Here is a 27,639-nt window from a genome sequence, read left to right as displayed (position 1 = left end):
ATAGAGGTGATGGTTCATATCTCCAGGAACTTATCTGGATTGGTCTAGCATCATTTATGCATTTTTTGTCCATCCTACATTCTTATTCTAAATAAAACGTCTTAAAAACAGCAATATATGTTAATTTGTAGGACATTTTATTTAATGAGTGTAATGAATCTATTTAACTTTTGTTACTCACCACAGCGCACTCCAGTGGGGCAGCACCCATCTAGATTATCTGTCTGGTAGCACTCTGCCTCTCGACCTAGAGGAACGCCGAGTAATACACAGTCATACCCATAACAGTTGAAGGCTGATTCTCCCCTGTGGTGAAAATAAGATATTTTTTTACACAGTTTTGACTGGTTTCCTTGCATGTAGTGTTTTTAAAGGAACAGGCTTGGTATTTATCCACGAATTTTATAGATACACTCTGTTCTTAGAGGCGAAAAGGACTCAGAATCAAAACTAATGAAGCCCTAAGTCTTCTTAATGTACCTGTCTGATACAGTATATTTAAACATTTTGTCATTTCGTATCCTTTACAAATGTAGAAGCCTATTTTTCGGTACAATAAAATATATTTTCTTCCCTTCTCAAGTGTTAGCGAATACATTTGAACGATCGCATTATAGAACTTTTAAATATAAATATCTTTCTATAATTCTGTCGTTGTATTTGCGAATAAAATTATAGGTCATAACAGTACTACATATTCCTTTTGCTTTGCCAATTCTGCGGCTTTTACGAGGAACGGTCACTATTTGCTGCTAGCTGAGAAAGCGAGAAGATAACCATCAAGTAAAACTATCATTCCGAGATTCGCCACTAGGTGGGAATCACTGTATATTTTTCTAATCGAATGCAAGGAGTGTCAATTGAAACAGTTAAAGAATCTGTACCCGTAGGACAATAATACTGTATTAAACTCTAACAGACCAATACTGTTTTTGAATGCGACAGCTGTTGTTACTTGTAGTAACTGAAAGTAATTCTAAATAAAGTAGAAGTTCTTCAATTGAATGAGTTATGAGGCTCAGATAAGCGTCTGTTACTTCCTTTGTGATAGAGCAAATAGCCGTTATTGCGTGGTGACGAATTCACATTCACGGAGTATAGGCTACATTAGTACCAAAACTAATCGGTTGAGTTTGTACGAGTATGAAGCAAAGCCTTATTTAATGATGTCAAGTTGACAAAACTCATGCACCGTTCATAACTGCAGGGAACAAAAGGTACAGAAAATTTCCCTTTTAAAATTCTGAAAGGTTTTGGAAGTTAAGGCGTTTTGAGCATAATTCGCTAGGCTCATACAGCTTAAAGAACAGTCTCACAAAACCGTTAGAGATCAAAAACAGTTTACACTGATTAATGAAAGAAATACTGTATTTGGGAACTTTATTAAAATATCGTCTTATGACATTTCTCGTTTGCGAACTTTCCACCAACTTCGCACTTCACAACTTTCCTGAACACCACAATCTGTCAAGTATTCTGCCCTCAGTCTACCCCATCTCAAGCACTCCAATTTTCAGCACTGGAAAGTTACGGAAACCTCCCGCCTCTAAGACTGTCTCCACCTCGTTTAATCATCATTTTGTAGAACCTCCATCTCATTAAGACTCCAGCACTTCCGCGTCATCATTTTTTTTTCTTTTTAAGTCATCGGTGTTCTGACTGATTTGATACGGCACAACACTTGCAACATACTTCCTCAATTATTTGCTGCATGTATTCCAATCTCTGCTTTCCTCTGCAAATTGCACCTTACACAGATCGCTATAGTACCATGGAATATATTCTATGATGTCTTAACAAATGTCCTGCCCTTCTGCCCCTTCTTCCTGGCAGGTTTCCCATATATTTTTTCCCCTCCCGAATCTCCGGAGATCCTCTTTATTCCTTACGTGATCATTCCACCTAATTTTCAACATTCTTCTGTATCACCAAATCTCAAATGCTTCGATTATCTTCCTTCTTCACACTGTCCTTGTTACATTACCTTACAATGCTCTCGTCCAAACGCACACACTCCGAAATTTCTTCACAAAATTAAGTCCAATGTTTGATGCTAGTATCCTTCTCATGGCCAGAAATGCCCTTTTTTGCAGACAAAGCCTGAATTTTATATCCTCCTTGTTCCGTATGTCATGGGTTACCTTGCTAGCTAGCTAGGAGAATACCGAAACTTCATCTACTTACTGATGTTAAGTTTCTTGTTGTTCTCGATTCTGCTACTTATCATTACTTTCGTCTTTCTTCTGTTTGCTCTCAATTCATATTCTTTACTCACTACCTGTACATTCCACTCAGAAGGTCCCGTAATTCATTTCCACTGAGGGTAGCAATATCATCGGGTAATCTTATCATTGACATCTTTTGACACTGAACATTAATTCCACTCTTGAAACTTTCTTTTGTTTCTATCACTGCTTCTTCGAGGTAATAGACTGAACAGTAAGAGTGAGGACCTCACTCCTTTCTTACACCCTTTTCAATCCGAGCACTCCGTTCTTGATCTTCCCGTTTTATTGTGACCTCATATCTCTTGTACATATTATACACTGAAGAGCCAAGGAAACTGGTACACCTGCCTAATATTGTGCAGGGCCCCCGCGATCGCGCAGAAGTGCCGCAACACGACGTGACATGGATTCGACTAATGTCTGAAGTCTTCGTTGATCCATTATGGATCGTGGGACGACGGCTGGCATGAACTTCCTGATGCAATACGGCTGTTGGTAAATTGTTGCATCAAGAATGTCTGGAGTAGTGCTGGAGAGAACGGACACCATGAATCCTGCAGGGCTGTCCATAAATCAGTGAGAGTATGGCGGAGAGGGGGGGCGGTTGGATATCTCTTTTGAACGGCACGTTGCAAGGCATCCAGATCATTCTTAATAATGTTCATATCTTGGAAGTTTGATGGCCAGCGGAAGTGTTTAAACTCAGAAGAGTGTTCCTGGAGCCAATCTGTAGCAATTCTGGACGTATAGGGTGTCGCATTGTCCTGCTGGAATCATCCAAGTCCATCGGGAAGCACAATTGACATGAATGGATGCAGGGTGATCAGAATGCTTACGTACTCGTCACCTGTGAGAGTCGTATCTAAACGTATCAGGGATCCCATACCACTCCAACTGCACACGCCCCACACCATCAAAGAGTCTCCACCAGTTTGAGTAGTTCCGTGCTGACATGCAGGGTCCATGGATTCATGAGGTTGTCTCTATACCCGCACACGTCCATCCGCTCGATACAATTTGAAATGAGACTCATCCGACCAAGCAACATGTTTCCAGTCATCAAATGTCCAATGTCGGTGTTAACGTGCCCAGGCCAGACTAAATCTTTATGTCGTGCAGTCATCAAGGGTACACGAGTGGGCCTTCGGCTCCGAATGCCCATATCGATGATGTTTTGTTGAATGATTAGCACGCTGATACTTGTTGATGGCCCAGCACTGATATCTGCAGCACTTTGTGGAAGGGTTGCACTTCTGTCACACTGAGCGATTCTCTTCAGTCGCCGTTTGTCCTATTCTCGCAGGAGCTTTTTCTGGCCACAGCGACGTCGGAGATTTGTTTTTTTACCGGACTGCTGACATTTACGTAACACTCGTGAAATGGTCGTACGGGAATATCCCCACTTGAACGAGCTCGTAGACTCTGCCTCATTGACATTAGTCGAGTCCATGTCACTTCGCGTTGCGGCACTTCCGTGCGCTCGCGGGGGCCCTACGCGATATTAGGCTGGTATAGCACTTTCTTTGGCTCTTTAGTTTATGATGTAGTTGTGATGACAGCAAATGGTAGGGGTCCAACATCCGAGCGACGTAACTGTGGATGGGCGTAAAACTCCTGCAGGGCCTTGTTCTCACAGGAACAGTTCACCGACAACTAACAGAGGAAGATGTAGGACCAGGACCCACTGCTGGAAATTGCGCTGTGGGGAGCACATCTGCCACTTCTAATACCTGGTGTATACATTCACCTAATTATGTTTTTTTTTTCTGCAGAAGCTTGTATAAATGTGCTATACTTGTCAGTCTTTTAAGACTGAAATGTTTCAGAGTCATGTGATAATTACGCACTGCGTCAACAATGAGACAAATACTGAATATTTTCACACACATTACTAACTTTTGCAGATAACGTGTGATAGCACTGCTTGTTACACTCTATGTTTTTAATTCATCTCATATTTTAGAAACCTAATTTCAAACGTTTTCGGCTAATAAGTTGACTGTACACACCTGTTGGTTAACTTGGTTAGCTTGTTTCGCGATCCTGAAATTACTGTAAAACATATAGTTTTATTTACGTACAAATGACTACTGTGAGTATTCTTGAAAGAATTGTTACAAACGCCCGAACAGGAGTGAACTGACATGATTCGATACTATGAAATAATGCATTGACAATGGCTAGGCACTAGCCGAAATCTAGATTTGACAAAAAAGGACGACTGGTTACTGTGCTCTGTCATGTGTAAACCATAAGACAGTTGCCGGGTGCACCCACGCTTCTAATGGAAGGTAACCTGATGTAATTATAGGTTATACAGATTCAGAGCAGATAGGAAACTTGACTTACCCATTCGTTCCGTCCGTATCGCTACTGCATTCACAACTCGGTATGCACTTGAAGTCTAGTTCTTCCCCTGTTTCTACGCCAGGTTCGTAAGTTTTCCCTTTGTAATAGCACTTTGTCTTGTCCAACGACAGAAGTGTACCTAGAAAAATAATTTTTTTAAGTATTAATATGGCATACGACTACATGGTCTTTCCTGAACACAATAACATTTTTTAAACAGAAACGTCTTCTGTCTTTGTGAATTGATTACGATTTGTTGTCACAAATATAATAAATAGAAACGAAAAATCACTGCACCGAATGGTGGTTCAGTTGTAGGAAGCCCACGTGGGGAACGTTTCGAGGAAGTGCGCTGATTATTGGAAGCGGCAAGGAGGACAATTATTTATTTGAGCATATTGTGTGAACATACCGGTTGACGAAAACACCTATGATGTTTCAGCGTCCTACGATGTATATCAGTCGATACTCTAGTGTTCTGAAGACCGTCAATTTAATTATAACCAACCGTTGGCTTTGGCCGTCAAACGACAGTAAATTTTGCCGAATACCGAAGCGCAGCTCGGTGCACTTTTGCTGTCTGTCAGTGAAAAAGGTGGTATCACCCCAGCATTACGCTCAGATTGTAAGAGATCAAAAACTACATTTTCATTGTTGTCATGGATGCGGAATGGAAGTGGTTGTTGTGGCACTGAAGGCACCCAGCTGTAGACTAGAAAACAATTTGTTCCCATTGTGAAAGGTATGACATGTTTCTAGTTTATACTTTCTAGTTTATTCTCAAGGTACGCATTATGGATCGAAGTCATAACTTCCAGATAGGATACTTACTGCAGTCGAAGCGGCTGGGGCAGCATTCTCTGGAGCCGTCACTTGGAACGCAGCCCAGCTCCTCGTAGTACCGTATGGCTCTGAAGTTGGGGCAGTCCTCTACTCTACATCTTGTGGCCCTGGCATCTGTAACAAACAAATGTGTATATTAATTAGAACCAGTGGCTGCTTTCTCACAGAATTCCTAAGAGGCAGACAAAATGTAGGTAGGGTAATAGTAAACCAAACAGAGCACAGCAATGTAAGACTGCTAGAAATTATTGCATGGTTGGTTGCTTGTTTGGGGGAAGAGACCAAACAGCGAGGTTATCGGTCTCGTAGGATTAGGGAAGGATGGGGAAGGAAGTCGGCCGTGCCCTTTCAAAGGAACCATCCCGGCATTTGCCTGGAGCGATTTAGGGAAATCACGGAAAACCTAAATCTGGATGGCCGGACGCGGGATTGAACCGTCGTCCTTCCGAATGCGAGTCCAGTGTGCTAACCACTAATGATTGCTTGCATATTGCTCTTATAACTGTTCCCGAACCCTATTCATCATAACGACTTACCTTTAAATATTCTTCAGTGATTTGCGTTTCGTATAGTTTTTAAATTAGAAATCAGTGATAGCGGCTTTTTTCGGCTCAAAATTCAAAAAATCTCACAACGTACATACTTTATGAAATCTTGGAACGGTGTTTGTTTGATAGTGTAGGACCCAGAAAGTGACAACGGCAAATGCTGCATACAGCAGTCGTAAAAACGCTAAAGCAAGAGGCCAACACAGAGTCATGGAAATTTTTGCTACTCGAGTGAATGTGTTTTGTAGATTTACGTCAATAACACTAGTAGTAACAGGCGGAACTTGCACAAAACGCCACCCATCGTTTGATGATGTTGTCTGTCACATTGTTTATCCAAACATTAACGTAAGCCAACTGTCCATGCATAAAGTAACAGTACAGTTTGTTACAAAGCCACTGACACATTTCTCTTTTTCTCAGCATTTGTTAATATTGTTTCAGCCTCGTAATAGGCGATCGTAAGCATAAGTGGCTTCAAATGGTATAAGAAAAAGGAAGAAATCGGTTGTTGATACAATACAGTTCTCCCATAATTTCAGAATAATTCTGGTTAGAATAAAACACCAATGAGAAAATTCCTACTGAACTTTCAAAATGTGGTTAAAAGAGTTTAGTCTTCTTCTCTAGACACGTGTAGAAACAAGGTGGTGATTTGCAATACATTTTCGCTCGCTCTAAAAATGTAACTTCTTCATCGAGAGAGACGGCGCGTTGTTCTAAGGATTGGACCCACATTCGAAATCCCTCACTAATCATTTTGGTCAAGTTCCACATGACCTTATACGAACGCTAGCATAGTTCCTTCAATCTGGATACAGCTTATTCTTTCCCTTGTTCTCGTGTGTTGATTTCGTCCCTAATGATCACGATATTGACGAAGCGTGAACATCTAAGACTACCGAATACGCTCTCACACTACCGTATTCTGATATTATTGTAAAACACTCGTCTTCGTTTTTCGTGCTTGTTTCATATGTCTGTGACTGAGAAACACACGCCCACTACAGGGATAGTATTGAGAAACTGTTTCCATCTCATTCGTGTTTGTTGCTGACACAGATTCTCTTTAATGGTAATGGCTGTTGAGTTTTTGTTAATTTGTTTCTAGCATAAATATCACCATAATTACAAGTCAACAGGTTGAAATTACTCGCCCATTGCACTACCTGACAGTTCATGGTTTACCTTATTTTTTTCTGGCGTGATTCCCGCTTTGTTCGCAAGGTCCACACGCTCTGATGACCATCCGCCATTTCCCTTTCCGGTTACGTGACGTTCATGTGACAGTTATATGAGCTTCTCGTATATTACCGGAAATGTTATGTAGGCCTTCTGTGCGCGGGTCACACATAGTTTTTGGTCACTAGTTCTTCTGTCGTAACTGCTTTGTTTCTTACACTGGACGTAAAGGAGTTTTAATGAAATATGTGGTCAAGTAGGAGTTGCCTGATGGTCCAGAGGTAAAATATTTGGTTCTAAGGATTGCAGTAATTTATTATACAGGGAGGCTAAAGTTTATTTCCTGCATTCCTTCTTCTCTATCTTGCCTACACTGCTGGTAGGCCTCGTGAACTGGCCCGATCAATCTGCTCCAGTATGCCAAAGACACTTCCATCCTTGCCATCCCCTCATCGTACTAACTACAGCAATATCATTTCCTTACTTCAGCGACCAAATATCTCTTTCAGTTTCCTGTTCACCTGACTACCATAATCATACCTTCGCTCCTCCCTTTTCCAGCTCACACCTTCCGATCCAACACTTGCAAGCCCTGCATCATGTCCCCGTTACTGCTCCGTTTCATGCGTTGATTCGAGTTACTCATTCCGGTTTTCTTCATGAAATATGGACGACTGACGCAGCCGTCTTGCTCAGGTGCTGCGTGCTGTGTTATTATAGTAAAATCAACAGCCTGACTGAACATCGGAAAGTACGCCACTAATCAACGATGCCGAGGAAACCTGAGAAATCCATTCTGCCCCTGCCTTCTCTCACTTCGTTCCCAGATTCATTCGCGCTCCTCTTCATCCCACCTATTCACCCCATACTTACTGGGAGCTGACCTCCATGGTCTCTCCAGAAGCAGCAAGGCGGAAGTCACACCATCGTCCTTTACAGTTTTATAGTATTACTACTTCTTCTTTTATCGAGTAGGCCGTTCACCTGTTCTGGCCACAAAAAAGCTACTTGCGATCATTTCCTTTGGCAATGCTACGTCTCTACTGCATTTCCGTATATAAGATAAATATTCTTTTTATATCCTTCCTTCTTAGCTCTGTTTTGTTGTGAGGCTCGTCGTTTTATAAGTTCATCGATTCTGTTTTAAATACACTCAGATCAGTCCACACATCGTCATTATTAAATCCATCTAATCTCGAGAAGTGTTTCGTGGATATCAGGAATCCCTGTGTTAAGGAAAAGCTTTTAGTATTCGTCATCTATGCCTGAACAGTACAGGCAAACTGGTATAGCCACAGCTACCACTTCGTAAAATATCACTCGTTTGCTCATAGTTAATGAACTGTTCAAGCTTGAATAATTGACATGTGTGCTAGTCGGTCTGCTTGAAATCGCTTCCTGATTATTCGAAACGTGTATCATAAAGATAATTACATTAACGAGGCAAGGTGCGTCGTTTTCTTGGATAAAATATGCCTTTAAGGTCAAGTAAATATCTGAAAAAGCCTTCCTGACTCAGCGTTATTCACGAAAGCACTGTAATATCTGCTATTTAAAATAACTGTTGGGTGCACATGACAGAAATGAAGAACAAGTAACAAGGGTAAACATTTGTGTGCTAATGTTTAGGGCAAACTAACATGAAAGCACTGTACAGTGCCACCTCCCCTTAACATATCTCCATGACGTACAGTGGAACCTTGATTTCTAATGCATGGAAACCTCAGCATTCGGCTTGTACTCTCTCCGTTTCGAATCACTGCTTCTCACTATACCCAGGTTTACAGATCGCTTTGTCAAGTAACAAATTGGCTCACCTCACGCTATCGTTCGCTACATCCCATAAAACAACTTTCAGTGGCATAAAGTCATGATACCCGTGTGCGGTAGCCCTTCCTCTTACATGAAATTCGACTCACCGGCTGCAGCTGTGAAGACCGCCAACAGCAGCACGGAGATGACAGAAACACAGCGAGCGTCCATATCAGCGTCTCCAAACTTGAGGTGGGCGTCAGATGCCGTTCGTGCTATATATACAGGCAGGGAAGAGAGACGGGAGCTGAACACACCTACGTCATCAGCAATAGACGTCACTGTAGGAGTCTGGGAGGGGTGGTGGAGGTGGGGAGGGGGAGGGCAGGAGTCAAGGTCGGCTGTTCCGCTTCCTCGCCTCCTACTCCTCTTACGGGCTGACGCTCCCGAGCCATGTAATTAAACTTGTTGAGTTCAATCTGCATGTCCGGGAACTACTGACTATAATCTGACGAAAGTGTTTCGAATGCAATGGCGACAAAGTACTTTGTCTTTCTACTAATATTTCTTCGAATCGGGAGTCAAGATAGGCGATATTGGCACACCAACGATGTCGATTTCGTTTTCATCGTCGGCATCTAAACACCATTGGCGGGTAATAATCGTTTCCAATTTTCACACCAATGTTATCTGACATACAAATACGTATACTATCATATTTATTAATCAACTAGCTTAGCAATCACTGTTTCGCTCGCGTAGACTGTGTGGCGTGCAGAGACTTATTTATTTATTTATTCTAATTTTTATGTTATTCACAAATTGCAACACCTTCTAAGCTTTTCAAGCTAATCAAGCGATATAAGCATGGTTTCTTCCGAATGTACTTCTGACCAAATAGCGATTCTGCTTGCTGGAGTCCATAGTTTTTGTTAATCATGTCTTTTGGATTCTTGTGAATATGTTTCCATAACAACTTTCATCCTCTAACAAATATTTCTTTATATCTAATCGAGAAGTGAAATACGAATTTTCACAAATTTAACTTTAAATTGTTTTAATGTACTGAAATAGTTTCTTAAAAGTTTTCATCCCCTATTGTACTCCCTTAGGGGAGTATTTGTACGTATTTTAATGGGTTGTACAGACAATTTACATGAGGCAATATTTGATTTGTGCTCGTAAAATGTGGAACATCTCACATAATATGGAAAATCTTTTATTTATTTTCCTAGAAATCGACTCTGATATCGTCTTTGGAAATGTCGCATCTCTCACTGTTACCGTCTTTGGTCATGTGCTTACAAGCACTTCATGTCCCACTGCAGTTTAAGTGATTCTTGAAATAAAAGTATCTTACTCGTTCCTTCCCTCATATAACAATTGCGATGGCGTATTTTTATTTTCGCAAGACATAGTTTCCGAAAATACAAATGCACAGATTGAATACACACCTTAAGCATGTCGATACCGCTGCAACGTGAACATCGTACCTCTCATATTTCTGACGTATTTTTAGAATATTGTGGCCAATAACATTGGAAAAATACAGTATGTAAGATTTTAGGGAGTCTTTTAATTGCAAACTTTTCTTTTTGTACATAACCTCCAGTGGGCCTGTTCCATTTTTAACAATAGCAGTAACTGGGAATCAACAACATCTTATGTATTTTTTTCTAGTCAAAAACATGATGTCTTAGCTTTGTACCTCCTAAGATGCTGCTTGAGAACAATTGAGTGTGGAAATATTCGATATGAACCTCCATTCAGCTAGTGTAGGACAGGCCTGTGCTTCAAAACTGTCAATTGGAAACTTCTTCGCAACGTTGTATTGGTCCGACGTATCGAACAGGGAACTGCTCGACTTGCCACTCTGGCCGTGGCTCGAGGCGAACGCTACTCTGCTTTTCCATTTAGAGTAAGTGCTCGCACATAGTACCTCCAACTTCAAGACACTTAGTGATTCGCTTACAAATGACTATACACTGGACACATCCGTATCTGCGGGAAAGCACAGGCGTTTCTGAAGAGGTTGAGCATGTCTTCACGGCCTGTTGGCACTTTTTGGCACAGCTTACATTTTAGATATGACCACAGAAAGAAGCTCGTCTAAGTCTGGCGACCTAGCGGGCCACCTCGTCGACTCACCAACCAGAGTAAACACAGTCTAAGACTTCCCGTGCTTCAATTGTGTAATGCGCTGGGCGGCCGTCATGTTGAAATCATATTATGCTGTCGAACGTCCAGGGAAACATCCTGCAGCAGTATCGGTAGTCCCTGTTCCGAAATCGTTCGATATTTGCATCCATTCAACGCGCCGTTGATGAAGTATGGACCAATAAATTTGTTCCCATGATGCCACACCATACGTTAAACACTCAAGGACGCTGATGGTCAATATGCCGTAAACAGGTGGGATTGTCTACACTCCAGTAATGCGTGTTATGCTGGTTAACGCAACAATGGTTTGTGAATGTAGACTCATCGGAAAACAGTACCTCGGCAAAGAACGATGGAGTAATTTGCATTTGTTGACGTGCTCATTCACAATACACTATCCGGTTATGGAAATAGGGGACATGAAGTTCTTGATGCAGTGACACGTGGTATGGATGATCCTTATGAGGATGCAGTATTGTGGCAATACTACCTACGGACATACCGGAATCACGGTGTAAGTGCCGGGCGCTTATGCGTGGGTTCTGGTGCACTTCCACCAGTACAGGTACTTCATTAGTTTCTCCTAACACGTTTGCTTCCTTTCCTTTTGCCGACGTGTACGCTGTCATCAGACATAAAGGCGTTCACAACCTTGTAATGGAACGAACGAGTGCGATTTGTCTCTGCAAAACGCTCGGCATACGATGCAACAGCAGTCTGAAAATTTCTTCTACAACCTCTGTAAATCAGGATCATGTCAGTTTTTTCATCTGTGGTTGCAACATTCATAAAGATAAAACGTATGTATGTTTTTCCTTAGAGTTGTAATGTGCAATGAGAAACGGGGGTTCCCATTGAAGATTCCAAAGTTGCACCCCGCCACCCACACACGGGGTAGGTCAGTGGGTTGAAAGTGGTAATCGTTGTTTCTCCCCTCCAAGTCAAGAAAATTGGAATTATAACTTTTTTGATCCGATGCGTAGTTTTCCAGATGTTACAGTGTCTGATGCTAAAATGAACATCCTAGATACGTGAATACAGCGCGGGTGAGCTGCCGCTACCCACGGATTTTAAGCAGTCTGCAGTGTCTTCATATAGAAATTTGTGGTAAGGACTATGGGACCAAACTGCTGAGGTCATCGGTCCCAAGGCTTACGGACTAATTAATTTAACTTAAACTAACTTACGCTAAGCACAACACACACACTCATGCCCGAGGGAGGTTCAAATGGTTCAAATGGCTCTGAGCACTTTGGGACTTAAAATCGGAGGTCATCAGTCCCCTAGAACGTAGAACTACTTAAACCTAACTAACCCAGGGACATCACACACATCCTTGCCCGAGGCAGGATTCAAACCTGCGACCGTAGCAGTCGCGCGGTTCCGGACTGAAGGGCCTAGAACCGCTCTCTGCTGTCCAGACTATACGAATCAGAGGTGATTGTGTGATGCAGCGGTATCGCATATCATTACGGCAGTTCCTGGTCCCTCCACATTATGACGAATGCAGTCTAGTAACGACCGTTCTCCTCGGACCCTTCACACAGGGAATTGTTCATCGAATTGCTGAGGTGGTCACTGGGATTTGCCTGAACATTACTTGGTACAGAACTTGGTACCATTCCTGTGTTCATTGTTATACGCACTACAGTCGGTGCGACTGCCTTCTGCAGCGCCAAGGGAAGCCGCAACAATGGCCACCTTACTGGCAAACCGCGGTGCTTGAGACATCGTCGCAGTGACCGAATGAGGATACTTGCCTTGCTCCAAGTAGGCTCGAAATTTCCGCAGTTTACATGAAATGTATTCGCATTCGCGAATAAGGACAGCTGTATAACGCAATGATGACAATAAAAATTATGCTGGACCGGGACTCGAAACCGGATTTTCTGCCAATCGCGAGCGGTTGCCTTCATCTGACTATAATTGCACGACCCACGGCCCGACCCAAATTTTCCTATGTTGTCAACCAATGTGTCTACAACCTGTACTCATAGATTCGCTATGTACGGGGGAGACATTTTACTTTTATGTCACTGGCGATAAGCGAGAAATTCGGGTTTGGGTCCCGATACGGCACAAATTTTCATTGTCTTCATTCCTTTATACAGCTGCTGGTTGTCCAAATTCGCAATTGCGAATACATGTATTTCATAACAGCTGTAGTCTCCGCAGTACCTGTTTCTTTGGACTTGCATGCATGTCCAAACGGAGCATTGCGTCGAAATTCGGAGTAACACAGGTCACAACGGTACGCATCCAGCACCTGGAAAATTCAGACTATCTTCACCGCATGCTGCCCCAAGCTGCCTTACGACGCCTTCCCCGCCATTTAAATTCCACTCTCTAAACGCTGTGCTCACAACGGTTTGCTGTCTCATATCAGCAGAGGCAGTCTGCAGTCGCATTCGTGAGCCTAGCGGCTGTCAATCAGAGGGGTGTGGTTTCAGCGACCTACAAAACAGGTGCTCTTCGTTCGTCCATTTATGACTGCCGCCGTAAAAGTGCAGTCTCAGACGTCAAGATCTGCTGACAAACTCATCCTTCTTTGTATGTTTGTGGCTACACTGACAGATATAAGCTGACAAGTATGCGAGAGACGTATCAACTAGGGAAACACGTCACGATTATTGCGAGGGAATTATTGATGGTGTACTTGAGAGGAAAGGTCTTGATGGGACAAACAGTATTATATACCCTTTCTTCGTGACAGAAAATTTGCACAGACGTAGTACAGCGATTTAAGTTATTTAATTACATAAAGGTATAATACTGCGAAACACTGTAAAACGTTCAACGCTTTTGTTGATGGTCACAGCGTATAGTGTGAAGAAAGGTCTATGTGACCGTTGTATTCGCTCTGGATTCAACTGTCTACAGCCTTTTCAGTCGATGTAATATACGTACCTGCATCACTTCCTAAGATCTTCTAGTGAATGATTCGTGTATATACTCACCAATTTTTTTCTCTCATGGTGCAGCGATTCAACACATTAAAGCTTTAATTTATGCTACACAAACGTAAAATAATCTCCAGTCCATTGTCTGTAGAAATAAGGAGTATAAAAACATCCTTTTTTTAAAAAAAAGTTACTAAATATACTAATATCAATTAGTTTAATAGCATACATAAATTATTTGCACTGATGCTAGCCTCCCACTTTGTGGAATAATACAAGTCTTGTATTTTACTATTTCTTTCATGTGAAGACTGTTTCTGCTGCTGCTTGTCTGTTTTGATGTTTTCAAGCAGTTGCGTTCCCAGGAAGCTGGCGAAGACCAAGAATAACTGACGTGTGTCACTTGTGTCAATATATTTTGTGCGTGTTTGTGTGTATGTGTTTATGTGCACAAAGGGCCCATGTGAGAAATACATTAAACATTTTAAAATGTGTGAATTTAAGAAAGGGGATTTGAAGTTCATAGAAGCTGCAGTTTGTCACTCGCTGAATACCCTGTTCTCTGTTGGAAAGCATATGGTTTCTGCCTCACATCTCTCCCTGCAATTTTTCTGTTAACCTGTAATACAGTAATCATACATGCTCACATTCCTTCAGTGAATATGACACGTTTCGCTGCTTCTGATTCCTTATACAATGAATAATGTAAATTCTGAATCGGGCAGATGTGCAAAACGCCGCATTGTGGCTTGGGTGTAAACCTATCATAAATGCGTTTTGTTCTGATTGATTGAGAACTGCAGCAAACATTGTATTCAAAGCTGACAACTGGTATACATGTGTTCAGGCTTGTTTGTTTAAAACGTTGCGCAAGTTGCGTGCATTTTGCAAGCGTTTTTCTGGAAACAGACATGTACCGCATGTAAATTCACAATATTTAAGCACAATATTTAATAGACACCGAGGAATATGGTAAACCAGAGTACTGGCGATTATCGCTAACTGACTAGTGTGAAGTTTCCCTTCATTTACAACTGATTTGGATTTGCATGCCTTACGTGAATGAGCTTGAAAGCCTTTTGGATGATGCAGAAGCGCCCGGGATGCCGGGGAAGTAAAAGTAAGCGACCACACTTAGAGCAGTTTTGTGCGAGGACACGCAAGGGTGCTGCAGGTCAGTAGCCCGTGCGCTGGACAGCTCTCTGTAATGCCGCACTGGGACGCCTAAGGTATCACGTAAAAATCAGATAGGATCTCCAATGGCGATAGCCCCATGCTGCAAAACAATTTAGATCCCAGGACACTGGAAAGAGCAGTAACGTTTTCACCAGAAGGCACTTTTTTACACAAAAGTAGAAGGCTGAGTTACTCTCCATAAAGCACTTGAGGCCACAGATAAACCTCGAAAATGAAATGAAGGCCCGCAGTTCTTGCGGCTTTTTAAATTGTGAGACACCACTGGGCGTAATAGCTTCACAAAAACCAATCGTTTAGGCTGTATAAGAACCACAGGGATTGGCTACCATAAGTTAAGAAGAGACTAAACAAAGAAGTTCAGCTGTGATGACGATGGCTGCCTCATTGATTACCGTTTTTTGTGTATAAATCAGTAGAACGCACATTACTGCTTTACCAAATGGAAAATGACCCGTGAAATGGGGCTAGCATGTTCTAAGGAGCGATTTGATCAGTCAGCGCTCGGAAGATCCAAAGTCCAGCCAACGTCAATACAGTAACAGACACGAAACAGGCAATGTGAGTTTTCCTTTTAAAATATATATTCAATCAGAATTTACTTTGTCTTCGGTAGTCTTGACCGTCAGACTCCATCGCTGGTAGACATCGCCAGCCATTCACCGCCACGGTTGATGTATCGAAGGAGTTACAGAAATTCTGGGCTGCTTTGCACTTTGTCGTTGGCGAGGGTCGTTGGTGATGCCGATGTCTGATTCTACAGCCACAGCAACCTCCACCTAAGGAACTATGGTGACATCCGAATGCAACTGCGAGACGATGCGTACCTAAATTTAAGTCACTTCATACCATTTTGATTACTGCAAGCTTCACTTTGAAGACTTGTATCTTGATTCAATGAACAGTATGCTTTCAACGCCAACCACAGGTGTGACGCATTCCCTTGTGTATTACTCTCTGCCTTTCAGATAACATCACGAGTATCGATGTACACATCGTCTTTGCAAGTAATTCACTTGGACGATTGTTATTGTCCTTCCCCCCAAACCATTTGTCAGATGTGCAATGATCGTAATATATTAATACTGACATTGTAACTCTTCAGGCTTTCCCGGCGATCTAATGACATCTTGGGTTGTCGGGTGTTCTGCCGGATATCAGCAGATATCGCCAGCTGATATCCGGCAGAACACCCGACAACCCAAGATGTCAATACTGACATTGTCTCTCAGTTTTTTGTGAATAACTTCATCAGAGTAAACTAAAATATTGTGTTTCTTGTCTCATTTGCAGTCATGGGACTCCGCGTTCATTATTTTGGAGGGACCTTAATAGACGTGCATCAGATGCAGGGCACACTTCGACATTCTTATATAAATTGACAACCCCGAACCAATGCCAACCTGCACATGGATCAGGTACAAAAGTATACTTCAAGTGACTGAGTGCATTTTTGGATAAATGCAATAATTTAACAACATCTGTATACTTTTCAGAACTACACTAATCAGCCATAACACTGTATTATTATAACGGCAGTAGAGAGACAGAGTACTTTAGAGGAATACAGTGCTGAGTGACCCCCCCCCCCCCCGCACAACTGGCCAGATATGAACTGATGGAGAACATCCGGTATGCTATTGAACGTGACGTCAAGGCTTATAGCTCCTCTCCCCGGAAATTACGGGAATTAGGAGAGAGCGAACAGATGTAAAGACAACGTAGAAAGCCTCCATGAGGGGGAAGATTTGTCGATGTGCTAGAAGGAGAAACAGGCGTCGATTTAGAACAGATAGAGGATCCAGTATTAGAATCCGAATTTAAGAGAGTTTTGGAGGACTTAAGATCAAATAAGGTAGAAGGAATGGGTAACATTCCATCAGGAATCCTAAAATCATTCAGGGAAATGGCGACAAAACGATTATTCACGTAGGTGTGTAGAATGTGTGAGTCTGGAGACATACCATCTGACTTTCGGAAAAAGTATCATCTACACAATTCCGAAGAGTGCGAGAGCTTACAAATGTGAGAATTATCGCACGATCAGCTTAACACCTCATGCATCCAAGTTGCTGACAAGAATAATATACAGATGAATGAAAACGAAAATTGAGAATGTGCTAGATGACGATCAGTTTGGCTTTACGAAAGCTAAAGGCACCAGAGAGGGAATTCTGACTTCGCGGCTGAGGATGGAAGCAAGATGAAAGAAAAATCAAGATACGTTCATAGGATTTTTCGACCTGGATAAAGCGTTGGACAATGTAAAATAGTTCAAGATGTTCGAAATTCTGAGAAAAAGAAGGGTAAGCTATAGAGGGTGACCGATATTATACAATGTTTACAAGAGCCAAGAGGTAATAATAATGTGGACGACCAAGAATGAAGCGCTCGGATTAGAAAGGGTGTAAGACAGGGATTTAGTTCTTCGCCCCTACTGTTCGATATAGATGTCGAAAAAGCAATGATGGAAGTAAAGAAAGGGTCAGGTGTGGGATTCAAGGCGAAAGGACATCAATGATACGATTCGCTTATGACATTGCTATCGTGAGTGAAAGTGAAGAAGAATTGCATGATCTGCTGAATGGAATGAACAGTCTAATGAGTGGAGAATACGGGTTGACAGTAAATTGAAGAAAAATGAAAGTAATGAGAAAAAGCAGAAATTAGAATGGCGAGAAACTTATCATCAGGAATGATGGTCACGAAGTAGATGAAGTTAAGGAATAAATAACTACGGACAGAGCAAGGAGGACATCAAAAACAGAATAGTACTAGCAAGAAGGGCTTTCCTGGCAAGGAGAAGTCTACTAATATCAAACATAGACCTTAATTTGAGGAAGAAATTTCTGAGACAGGGCCAACACTTTGATTGTACCATCATTTCTACTATTTAAATTGAAGTAGACCAACCAGCTGTGTCATAGAGTCTCAACGCAAGCTCTCAGTATACCTTAACTATTTCCACATTCGTGAATGGACCACTTCGAAAGTATCTACGGAACACGATGGAAATGATCAAACAATTTGACAAACATCATTACTTTTGTCCTTTGTTGGGTTGTGTGCCACATTACTAGACGTGTTTGTCGTACACTGATGTAACTGGACGTGTTTGTGAGAAATTCTGATTGAGGGCCGATTTGACGAAATGAAGGACGCTGTGTTTCATGTTCCGCCGCACATGTCTAGCGAGAAAGTGTTTGTATTACAATTCATCTCGCTGTATCGTTACTTTCCACAACTGTGGAAATTACGCAAGAGGATAGAAACGAAAGAGTACTGATACTTACCCAAATGGTAGCTGTGCTTAGGGTTTCCCTGTCATATAAGAGTATCGCGCAGGAAGACGTTAAGGACAAGTTGAATGTTCTACGCAAAACGTATGAAAGGGAATCGACTAAAATGAAAAAAACTAATTAAAGTCTTCTAATCATCGCGTTCTGAGAGTAATATATTTTTAGTCGTTTTTCATGGGTTTATTTATCTCTCAATTTCTGGCATTCCCTCTACAAGTGTCTTGTTTTTATTTGCTTTTTTGCACACAGCGCTGCAGGCAGTGCAACAAATGCTTGTAACTGGTAGCCACTCCCACTAGTATTAAAATACACCCGAAGAGCCAAAGAAACTGTTACATCTGCCCGATACCGCTTAAGGCCCCCACGAGCACGCTGAAGTACCGCAACACGGCATGGCATGGAGTCGACTAATGTCTGAAGTGGTGCTGGAGGGAATTGACACCATAAGTCCTGCAGAGCTGTCCATAAACCCGTAAGAGTACAGGGGGGTGTAGATCTCTTCTGAACAGCTCATTGCAAGGCATCCAAAGTGCTCAATAATGCTCATGCCTGGGCAGTTTGATGGCCAGCGGGAGTTCTTAAAATCAGAAGAGTGTTCCTAGAGCCACTCAGTAGCAATTCCGGTCGTGTGGGTTGTCGCATTGTCCTGCTGGAATTATCCAAGTCCGTCGGAATGCAGAATGGGCATGAATGGATGCAGGTGATCAGACAGGATAGTTACGTACGTGTCACATGTCACAGTCGTATCTAGAGGTATCATGGGTCCCAAATTACTCCAACTGCACACGCCCCACACCATTACAGAGCCTCCACCAGCATTAACAGTACCCTGCTGAGCTGTAGGATCCATGGTTTCATGAGGTTGTCTTCTTACATAGACATGTCCATTCGCTCGATACAATTTGAAACGATAATCGTCCGACGAGGCAACATGTTTCAAGTCATCAACTGTCCAATGTCGGTGTTGACGGGCCCAGGAGAGGCGCAAAACGTTGTGTCGTGCAGTCAAAGTGGTTGAAATGGCTCTGAGCACTATGGGACTCAACTGCTGTGGTTATCAGTCCCCTAGAACTTAGAACTACTTAAACCTAACTAACCTAAGGACATCACACACATCTATGACCGAGGCAGGATTCGAACCTGCGACCGTAGCAGTCCCACGGTTCCGGACTCGTGCAGTCATGAAGGATACACAAGTGCCTCTTGGCTCTGAAAGCCCATATCGATGATGTTTCGTCGAATGGTCCGCACGCTGACACTTGTTGATGGCCCAGCATTGAAATCTGCAACAATTCGCGGAAGGGTTGCACTTCTGTCACGTTCAACGATTCACTTCAATCGTCGTTGGTCCAGTTCTTGCGGGATCTTTTTCCGGCGGCAGCGACGTCAGAGATTTGATGTTATACCGGATTCCTGATATTCACGGTGCGCTCGTGAAATGGTCGTACGGGAAAATCCCCATTTCGTCGCTACGTCGGAGATGCCGTGTCCCACCGCTCGTGCGCCGCCTATAACACGCGTTCAAACTCACTTAAATCTTGATGACCTACCATTGTAGCCGCAGTAACCGATCTAACAACTGGGCCAGACATTTGTTGTCTGACACAGGAGTTGCCGACCGCAGCGCCGCATTCTGCCTGTGTACATATATTTGTGTTTGAATACGTATGCCTGTACGAGTTTCTTTGTCGCTTCGTGAACTTAGTGACAAAGACACACAGTGTGAAAAGTGTTTCAAAATTGAGATTAAATTTGACAAGCTTTGTCGTTATGTCTGCGCTCTTGTTTACAAACCATGCATGGAACGCAACAAATTTGACAAGTTGGATGGTTACCAGATTCCTAAGAGTCTGTTGACTGCGCCCTGGCAAGTGCGGACAGCCAGAGCGAACGACATTCGCCAGCTTACCTGTACCCCTGCGTCATCATGAGGTAGCTGCCCGCAAGCTTCCGGATACCGCTGTGCCCTAATTCGCACCTGCCGTGCTGCGCGTCACACTACCGGATCTGACGCGCTACCCAGCCGCTCTCACGGCGTCGCTTTTTTTTTTTTTTAACTGCTCAGCCCCCACATCCCAACTGAACCAGGCCGCGGTCGGCTCTGCTCTCGTTGGCGCTTCCCTGGTGTGGCTGCGTGTGTGCACTTCACACGCCTCCGTTCCTTCCTTCTGAGAAAAACTGTCCTTACATGTTGGCAACGATCTCTTCGTTGCCAAGAGTACTCTTGGAACATCTAGCGTTTGGAAGTAATTTGTGATTAAGAGTTTAAACTCACAGATGTGGTGTCAAGCTTGTATCTGCTCTTCTCTTGATTCAGGGTGTAGCACAAGTGTGGGGCACCGTTTGTTGGGCTAGTCATTGACTTAACATTGTTACACACGTTAAGTTACTAACATATGCACTTAGTAGTCCTTTACATGATTGGTTGGGAGACGTATTCCTAGAAACAAACTAACCATAACCCACATCCATCACTTCCGACTAAGGTTTACGGGATTCTACCCTTGGCTGTAGGAAACAAGCTGGCACTGCCCATTTCTTCCCAAATGTTTCCGATTAAGAAATCCTTTGCCCCACTCCCGGTTCTCCAGCACTAGACTGAAACAAATACATCTCTACAGAAGCCCACCCTGCTTTCTTCACTATGAAATAAGACATACTTCTCTGTACAAAGACTGTAGGCAGCTTCTCTTCAGTAAATGACGTACATGTCATCAACACTATATACTGAAGCATACGAACAGCTACAGGCAGTTAGTTTAATTAAACAAAGTTTTGGTACAAACAGTTTCAGTAAAAAATAAACACAATCGCAGAGCCCCTCCCCCCCCCCCCCCCCATCCCCTCCAGTCCTCGCCATCTGGAGATTTTCGTGCGCTGTAAACCAATAACAGAAATTAAAATCCACTGACGAATATTACCAGTTCGGTTCTCTCCTGCTCCCAAATCCTGTTCGATGCTGTCTGGCTCATCAAATATGAGCTCTTCAGATGATTAGGACTTCAGAGAGCCTCACTTTCACTATTTGCTTAGAAAAGATAAAGAATTTCTACCTTTCAAAGAGCGACTCACAATAGCACCACTGGTGTACCATTATACCATTTTCTGCTGCTGTAGATATTACCCAATACTCATCTGACGTTTCGAGCAGTGGAATCGTACCCTTTCCATGGTTATTCAGTCTTTTTATCATGGTCACCTCCCCTTTGGCAGGTCCTTCCCAGAGATCCGAATGGAGGAATATTCCGGAATTTTTTGCCAATGGAGAGATCATCATGACACTTTTTCAATTACAGGCCACATGTGCTGTAGCTGCACATTATGTGTTTTTAATTGAGTTGTTTCTATTGCCATCTGCATCCTCATGCCGTTGATCATTGCTGATTTTTCCGGCTTTAGGTGCAGTTTGCCATCCTAAACACAGCAGAGTGCCTGAACCTCTGTCCGTTCTTCCGCCTCTTTTACCAGTCCGATGGCAGAACGAGTGTGACTTCTCATGCAGGAAGTCTTCGACCGCCAATGCTGATTATTAATCAAAATTTAAGCGGTAGTGGCTTTCGAATCCGGGACAGAGGACATTTTGATTCTAGTCAAACATCCTACACATAGACCATGGGTGCTCAGAGAGATATTAGGTACTAGAACTAGGTAGCAAAGAATTATAATACGAAAATATTTGAAGATTAAGTAATATAATGACATTTCACTGTAAGCAGCATTTAAGAGCAAAATTTCCAACGGACAGGAAACTGCTAGAAAGAATAAGTACTTTTAAGTACCTGTAATGTGAGGTCTCGTATATTACATCCAATGATCAAGAATACAAACTGCAAAACTTTCAACAGCAGGTACTCTCCTCAAAAAGCTAGCAGATAGGCAAAACAAAAATTTTATAATGTGGTTCAAAAATGGCTCTGAGCACTATGGGACTTAACTGCTGAGGTCATCAGTCCCCTAGAACTTAGAACTACTTAAACCTAACTAACCTAAGGACATCACACACATCCATGCCCGAGGCAGGATTCGAACCTGCGACCGTAGAGGTCGCGCGGTTCCAGACTGAAGCGCCTAGAATCGCTCGGCCACTCCGGCCGGCTTGTATAATGTGATGGCAGTACCAGTTCCAGTGTATGGGTCGGAGACGTGGACTCTAACCGCCTGCAAAGGAGGAGGATGAAACAGCAGAGATGGGAGTACTAAGACCTTCAACTGGTTACAAACTCCTAGATTGGGTAGAAAAATAGTGAAACTAGGAATGAAATGGTTGTCAAAAGCATACTTTAGAAAACAGAGGACTCCAGAAAGATATGGCATGAGTACATTCAAAGGACATCAGATGAACGAATATCTGAATTAATGCACAAATATACACATCAAGGGAAGGGAGATGTGTCCTAAGAAGAGATGGAAAGATTAGCTTTAGTCTACTTGAAACTAGGACCGGCAAAATTGCCTAAACCAAAAGGATGTGATGATAATAATGTGACGGAATTCTGTGTGAATTTACAACAACTGGAAGTAGAAGTTCAATAGCTCGAATAAGAAACAGTTACAAGCTGACGAGGGTGGCCTCTTATTCACTACACAACAAGAAGATAAATAATAGTATACAAAACTCAGTGAACGTTTTCAATATAGTGATAGAATACAAGACAATAAACAGAAGTGAAAAATGCATATTGAACAAATGAAAACACAAGAATCCCAAATGTCTGACCGGAGTAAAAGTCATGAGATGACCTACTGAAGGAAGACCGTGTGTGAGGACGATTTCCTTTGAAGAAGTCGACAGTCAGACAGCCTACACGTTAAAGATCGTTGCGATGGTGATGGCACCTAGTCAGAGCAGCCGCAATGCGAAAGAGGAAAAAATCTAGGTTCACCATAATAATTAATTACACTGAAGTGTCAAAAGTAATTGGATATCGTTATGCACATACACAGATGGTGGTAGTATCGAGTACTCAAGGTATAAGAGGGCAGTGCATTGGCGGAGATGTTATCTGTATTCAAGTGATTCGTGTGAAAAGATTTCCGACGTGATTAGGGCAGCGCGATGAGACTAACAGATTCTGAACGTGGAATGGTAGTTGCAGTTACACGCATGGAGCTTTACATTCCGGAAATCATTGAGGAATTCAACATTCTCAGATCCACAGCGTCAAGAGTGTGCCGAGAATACCACGCATTTCACGCATTACCTCTCATCACGGACCACGCAATGGCCTTGGCCTTCGCTTAACAACCGAGAGCAGCTGCGTTTCCGTAGAGTTGTTAGTCCTAACAGATGGCAACACTGTGTCAAGTAACTCAACGTGGGACGTACGACGAACGTATTTGTTAGGACAGCGCTGCGATATTTGGCGTAATAGGCTATGGAAGCAGATTCGGCTTTGCTAAGAACACGACATCGCCTGCAACGCCTCTCCTGGGCTGTGGCCATATCGGTTGGACCCAAGACTACTGGAAAACCATGACTTGGTCAGTTCACAAAATATATAATAATCTTTTGTATGTTGCTCGTCCTTCTTTCTGTGCTTGCTTCGAAAAATTACTGCGCCTTCTGCAAAACACTGTTCGTTTAATTTCTCTTTATCCAAACAGGTTTCAAAATTTTTTGTGCTATCTGCTGCGGTATATTTTATTAGTCACTGACAATTTATTATAAAATTTTCACATCTGAATTCTGCTTAAAGGTTGGTTGATTTGGGGGAAGGGACCAAAGAGCGAGGTCAACGGACTCTGCTTGAAGTAATTTATATATGTGAAAGTGTGATATGTGGTCATCAAATTACTTGGAGTCGAGAAGATAATTTAGTTTAAATTTCATGAAACAGATGCACTGCTTCAACGATAAGCGCAAGCTACTCACACTTGTTGGCTCACAGCCTTCTATGGACCAACCACATGATCCATAGTATTTTTCTCACAATTCAGAAAATATCTCGTTAGTTTGTAGTAATAACCAGAGATTGGACATAGATGTCTGAATGCTAAGATACTACGTATTACTTTAGTGCAATATGGGTGTCACGTCAACCACGAAAAGGTCAGCTCTGGCTTAACAACACCATCAAACTTCCGTTTCGAGAAATTTATATTGCTGTATTTCCGCCATAGACTGTACAGTTGCATCCAGAATATTATGCAGATTTAGATCCAGAAGACAAAGCTATGTCACACAAGAAATGAAATGCAAGCACAAGGGACATGTGTGAGATGTTAAGTCCCATAGTGCTTAGAGCCATTTGATCGTTGGTAGCCCAATGAGGTCAAGCGTCGGAATGGGAGTGATAACAAATGTCAACCAAAAGTTAGCTGAGAAGGTGAGAACACCTGGGGCAAAATGAATTTGTACGGATGAACGTAGCACTTGGAGAAGTCTCGAGGAAGCCTTTTTTCTAGAAATGTTTGTCAGACAGCTAATGATAATGACAAAGGACTGCGACGATGGTGATGATGATGAGGACCTCTCCCAAAGGATCATCATTATACCCTATCTGATCGAAAGTATCGCAAACGACTTGCCGCACTGGTAACATCAGTTTCCGTCAGATCACCGAAGTTAAACGCTGTTAGGCTTGGATAGCACTTGGATGGGTGACCGTCCGGTCTGCCGAGCGCTGTTGGCAAGCGGGGTGCACTCAGCCCTTGCGAGACAAACTGAGGAGCTACTTGATTCAGAAGTAGCGGTTCCGGTCGCTAACAGGAGAGCGGTGTGCTGAACACCCCCTCCCCATATCCGAAACCAGAGACACCTATGGGCTGAAAATGACACGACGGTCGATCAGTACGGTTGGCACTTGCGAGGCCTGTTCGGACGGAGCTTCTTTTAGATCGAAACTATCCGAATACCCATTTATAATGGGTAATTGACCAGCATGTGTCACCAGAAGCGGACCCGCCACTGTAAAATTAGGCAAGAAGTGTTCCGTTGTCACTACAGACGCAGTGACGCCAGAATGGGTAGGTCAGGAGAGCTCCCTGACTTCCGGGGGGTGAACTAGTCATGGAATTTCATATAAGTAATAAATACAACACGGACACTTGGAAGCTGCTTAAGTCGACTCTTGGTGATGTGATTGTGAAGTGTGAATGTGAAAGAACAACCACACTTACACCACGATCAGGCAGATTTCATATACAGACGAACATTGAGTGTAGAACAGTGAGTTGCAAATACTACCAGCAGTCCAGCTGTCACAGTAACTGCGCGGAGAGAGTCAAAAAGAAGGGGAAAAATGGTCGAACTGCTTCTCATTATCCACACATTCTGTATTCAGTACCAAGCGACGCTTGAGGTGGCCAAAGAGAATCACCACAGTGGATGACTGGAAACGAGTGATTTGAACTGATGACTCAAGCTATACTCTCTGGCAATCCGATGGAAAGGTGTAGGCTGAATGTCTGGAGAACGTTACCTGTCATAATTTCTTGTCCCAACACTGAACTACAGAGGAGGAGGTGTAGTGATATGGGGATGTTTCTCGTTCTTAGGGTGCGTACAGTAGAGGAAGGATTCAGAGGCTATGGTTTCTGAAAATACACTACTGGCCATTAAAATTGCTACATCAAAAAGAAATACAAATGATAAACGGGTATTCATTGGACAAATATATTATACTAGAACTGACATGTGATTACATTTTCACGCAATTTGGGTGCATAGATCCTGAGACATCAGTACCCAGAACAACCGCCTCTGGCCGTAATAACGGCCTTGATACGCCTGGGCATTGAGTCAAACAAAGCTTGGATGGCGTGTACAGGTAAAGCTGCCCATGCAGCTTCAACACGATACCACAGTTCATCAAGAGTAGTGACTGGCGTATTGTGACGAGCCAGTTGCTCGGCCACCATGGACCAGAAGTTTCCAGTTGGTGAGAGATCTGGAGAATGTGCTGGCCAGGGCAGCAGTCGAACATTTTCTGTATCCAGAAAGGCCCGTACAGCACCTGCAACATACGGTCGTGCATTAACCTGCTGGAATGTAGGGTTTCGCAGGGATCGAATGAAGGGTAGAGCCACGGATCGTAACACAGCTGAAATGTAACGTCCACTGTTCAAAGTGCCGTTAATGCGAACAAGAGGTGACCGAGACGTGTAACCAATGGCAGCCCAAACCATCACGCCGGGTGATACGCCAGCATGGCGATGACGAACACACACTTCCAATGTGCGTTGACCGCGATGTCACCAAACACGGATGCGACCATCTGATGCTGTAAACAGAACCTGGATTCACCCGAAAGAGTGACGTTTTGCCATTCGTGCACCCAGGTACGTCGTTGAGTACACAATCCCAGGCGCTCTTGTCTATGATGCACCGTCAAGGGTAACCGCAGCCATGGTCACTGAGCTGATAGTCCATGCTGCTGCAAACGTCGTCGAACTGTTCTTGCAGATGGTTGTTGTCTTGCAAACGTCACCATCTGTTGACTTAGGGATCGAGACGTGGCTGCACGATCCGTTACAGCCATGCGGATAAGATGTCTGTCATCTCGATTGCTAGTGATACGAAGCCGTTGGGATCCAGCACGGTGTTCCGTATTACCCTCCTGAACCCACCGATTCCATATTCTGCTAACAGTCATTGGATCTCGACCAACGCGAGCAGTAATGTCGCGATACGATAAACCGCAATCGCGATAGGCTACAATCCGACCTTTATCAAAGTCGGAAACGCGATGGTACGCATTTCTCCTTCTTACACGAGGCATCACAACAACGTTTCAGCACGCAACGCCGGTCAACTGCTGTTTGTGTATGAGAAATCGGTTGGAAACTTTCCTCATGTCAGCACGTTGTAGGTGTCGCCACCGGGGCCAACCTCGTGTGAATGCTCAGAGAAGCTAATCATTTGCATATCACAGTATCTTCTTCCTGTCGGTTAAATTTCGCGTCTGTTGCACATCATCTTCGTGGTGTAGCAATTTTAATGGGCAGTAGTGTAGTATTCCTGAAATAGACAACCCAGCCTGGTGTCCTGACCTGAACCGTATGCAACACCTTTGGTATGAGTCAGAACATCGACTTTGCTCCCCAAGCCAACATCACTGCCAACCCCGGTTTCCGCCTTTGGAATTCCTCCACATACATTTTGACAACCCACGTAAAGTACACCCAGCAAAGTTGAAGCCGCCATAAAGGCTAAGGATCGACATAGCGCATCTTAATGTCCACG

At 43.1% G+C, this 27,639-nt stretch overlaps 1 protein-coding gene across 1 annotated transcript in view; it reads right to left on the bottom strand.

The window, feature by feature from the left end:
• The window catches only part of LOC126236028 (uncharacterized), a 29,527-nt gene extending 20,354 nt beyond the window's left edge, over window positions 1-9,173 (bottom strand). Inside the window, exons 1-4 of the mRNA XM_049945049.1 lie at window positions 9,070-9,173; window positions 5,409-5,534; window positions 4,578-4,716; window positions 182-306 (exon numbers count right to left, since the gene is read on the bottom strand). Of these exons, the coding sequence (XP_049801006.1) occupies window positions 182-306; window positions 4,578-4,716; window positions 5,409-5,534; window positions 9,070-9,133 (454 nt within the window). The 5' untranslated portion in view covers window positions 9,134-9,173. The remainder of the gene's footprint in view (window positions 1-181; window positions 307-4,577; window positions 4,717-5,408; window positions 5,535-9,069) is intronic.
• Window positions 9,174-27,639: the final 18,466 nt, after the last annotated feature.

This window comes from Schistocerca nitens, chromosome 2 (assembly GCF_023898315.1).
Source record: "Schistocerca nitens isolate TAMUIC-IGC-003100 chromosome 2, iqSchNite1.1, whole genome shotgun sequence".
NCBI lineage: Eukaryota > Metazoa > Arthropoda > Insecta > Orthoptera > Acrididae > Schistocerca > Schistocerca nitens.
This window is presented reverse-complemented; position numbering and strand designations above follow the sequence as displayed.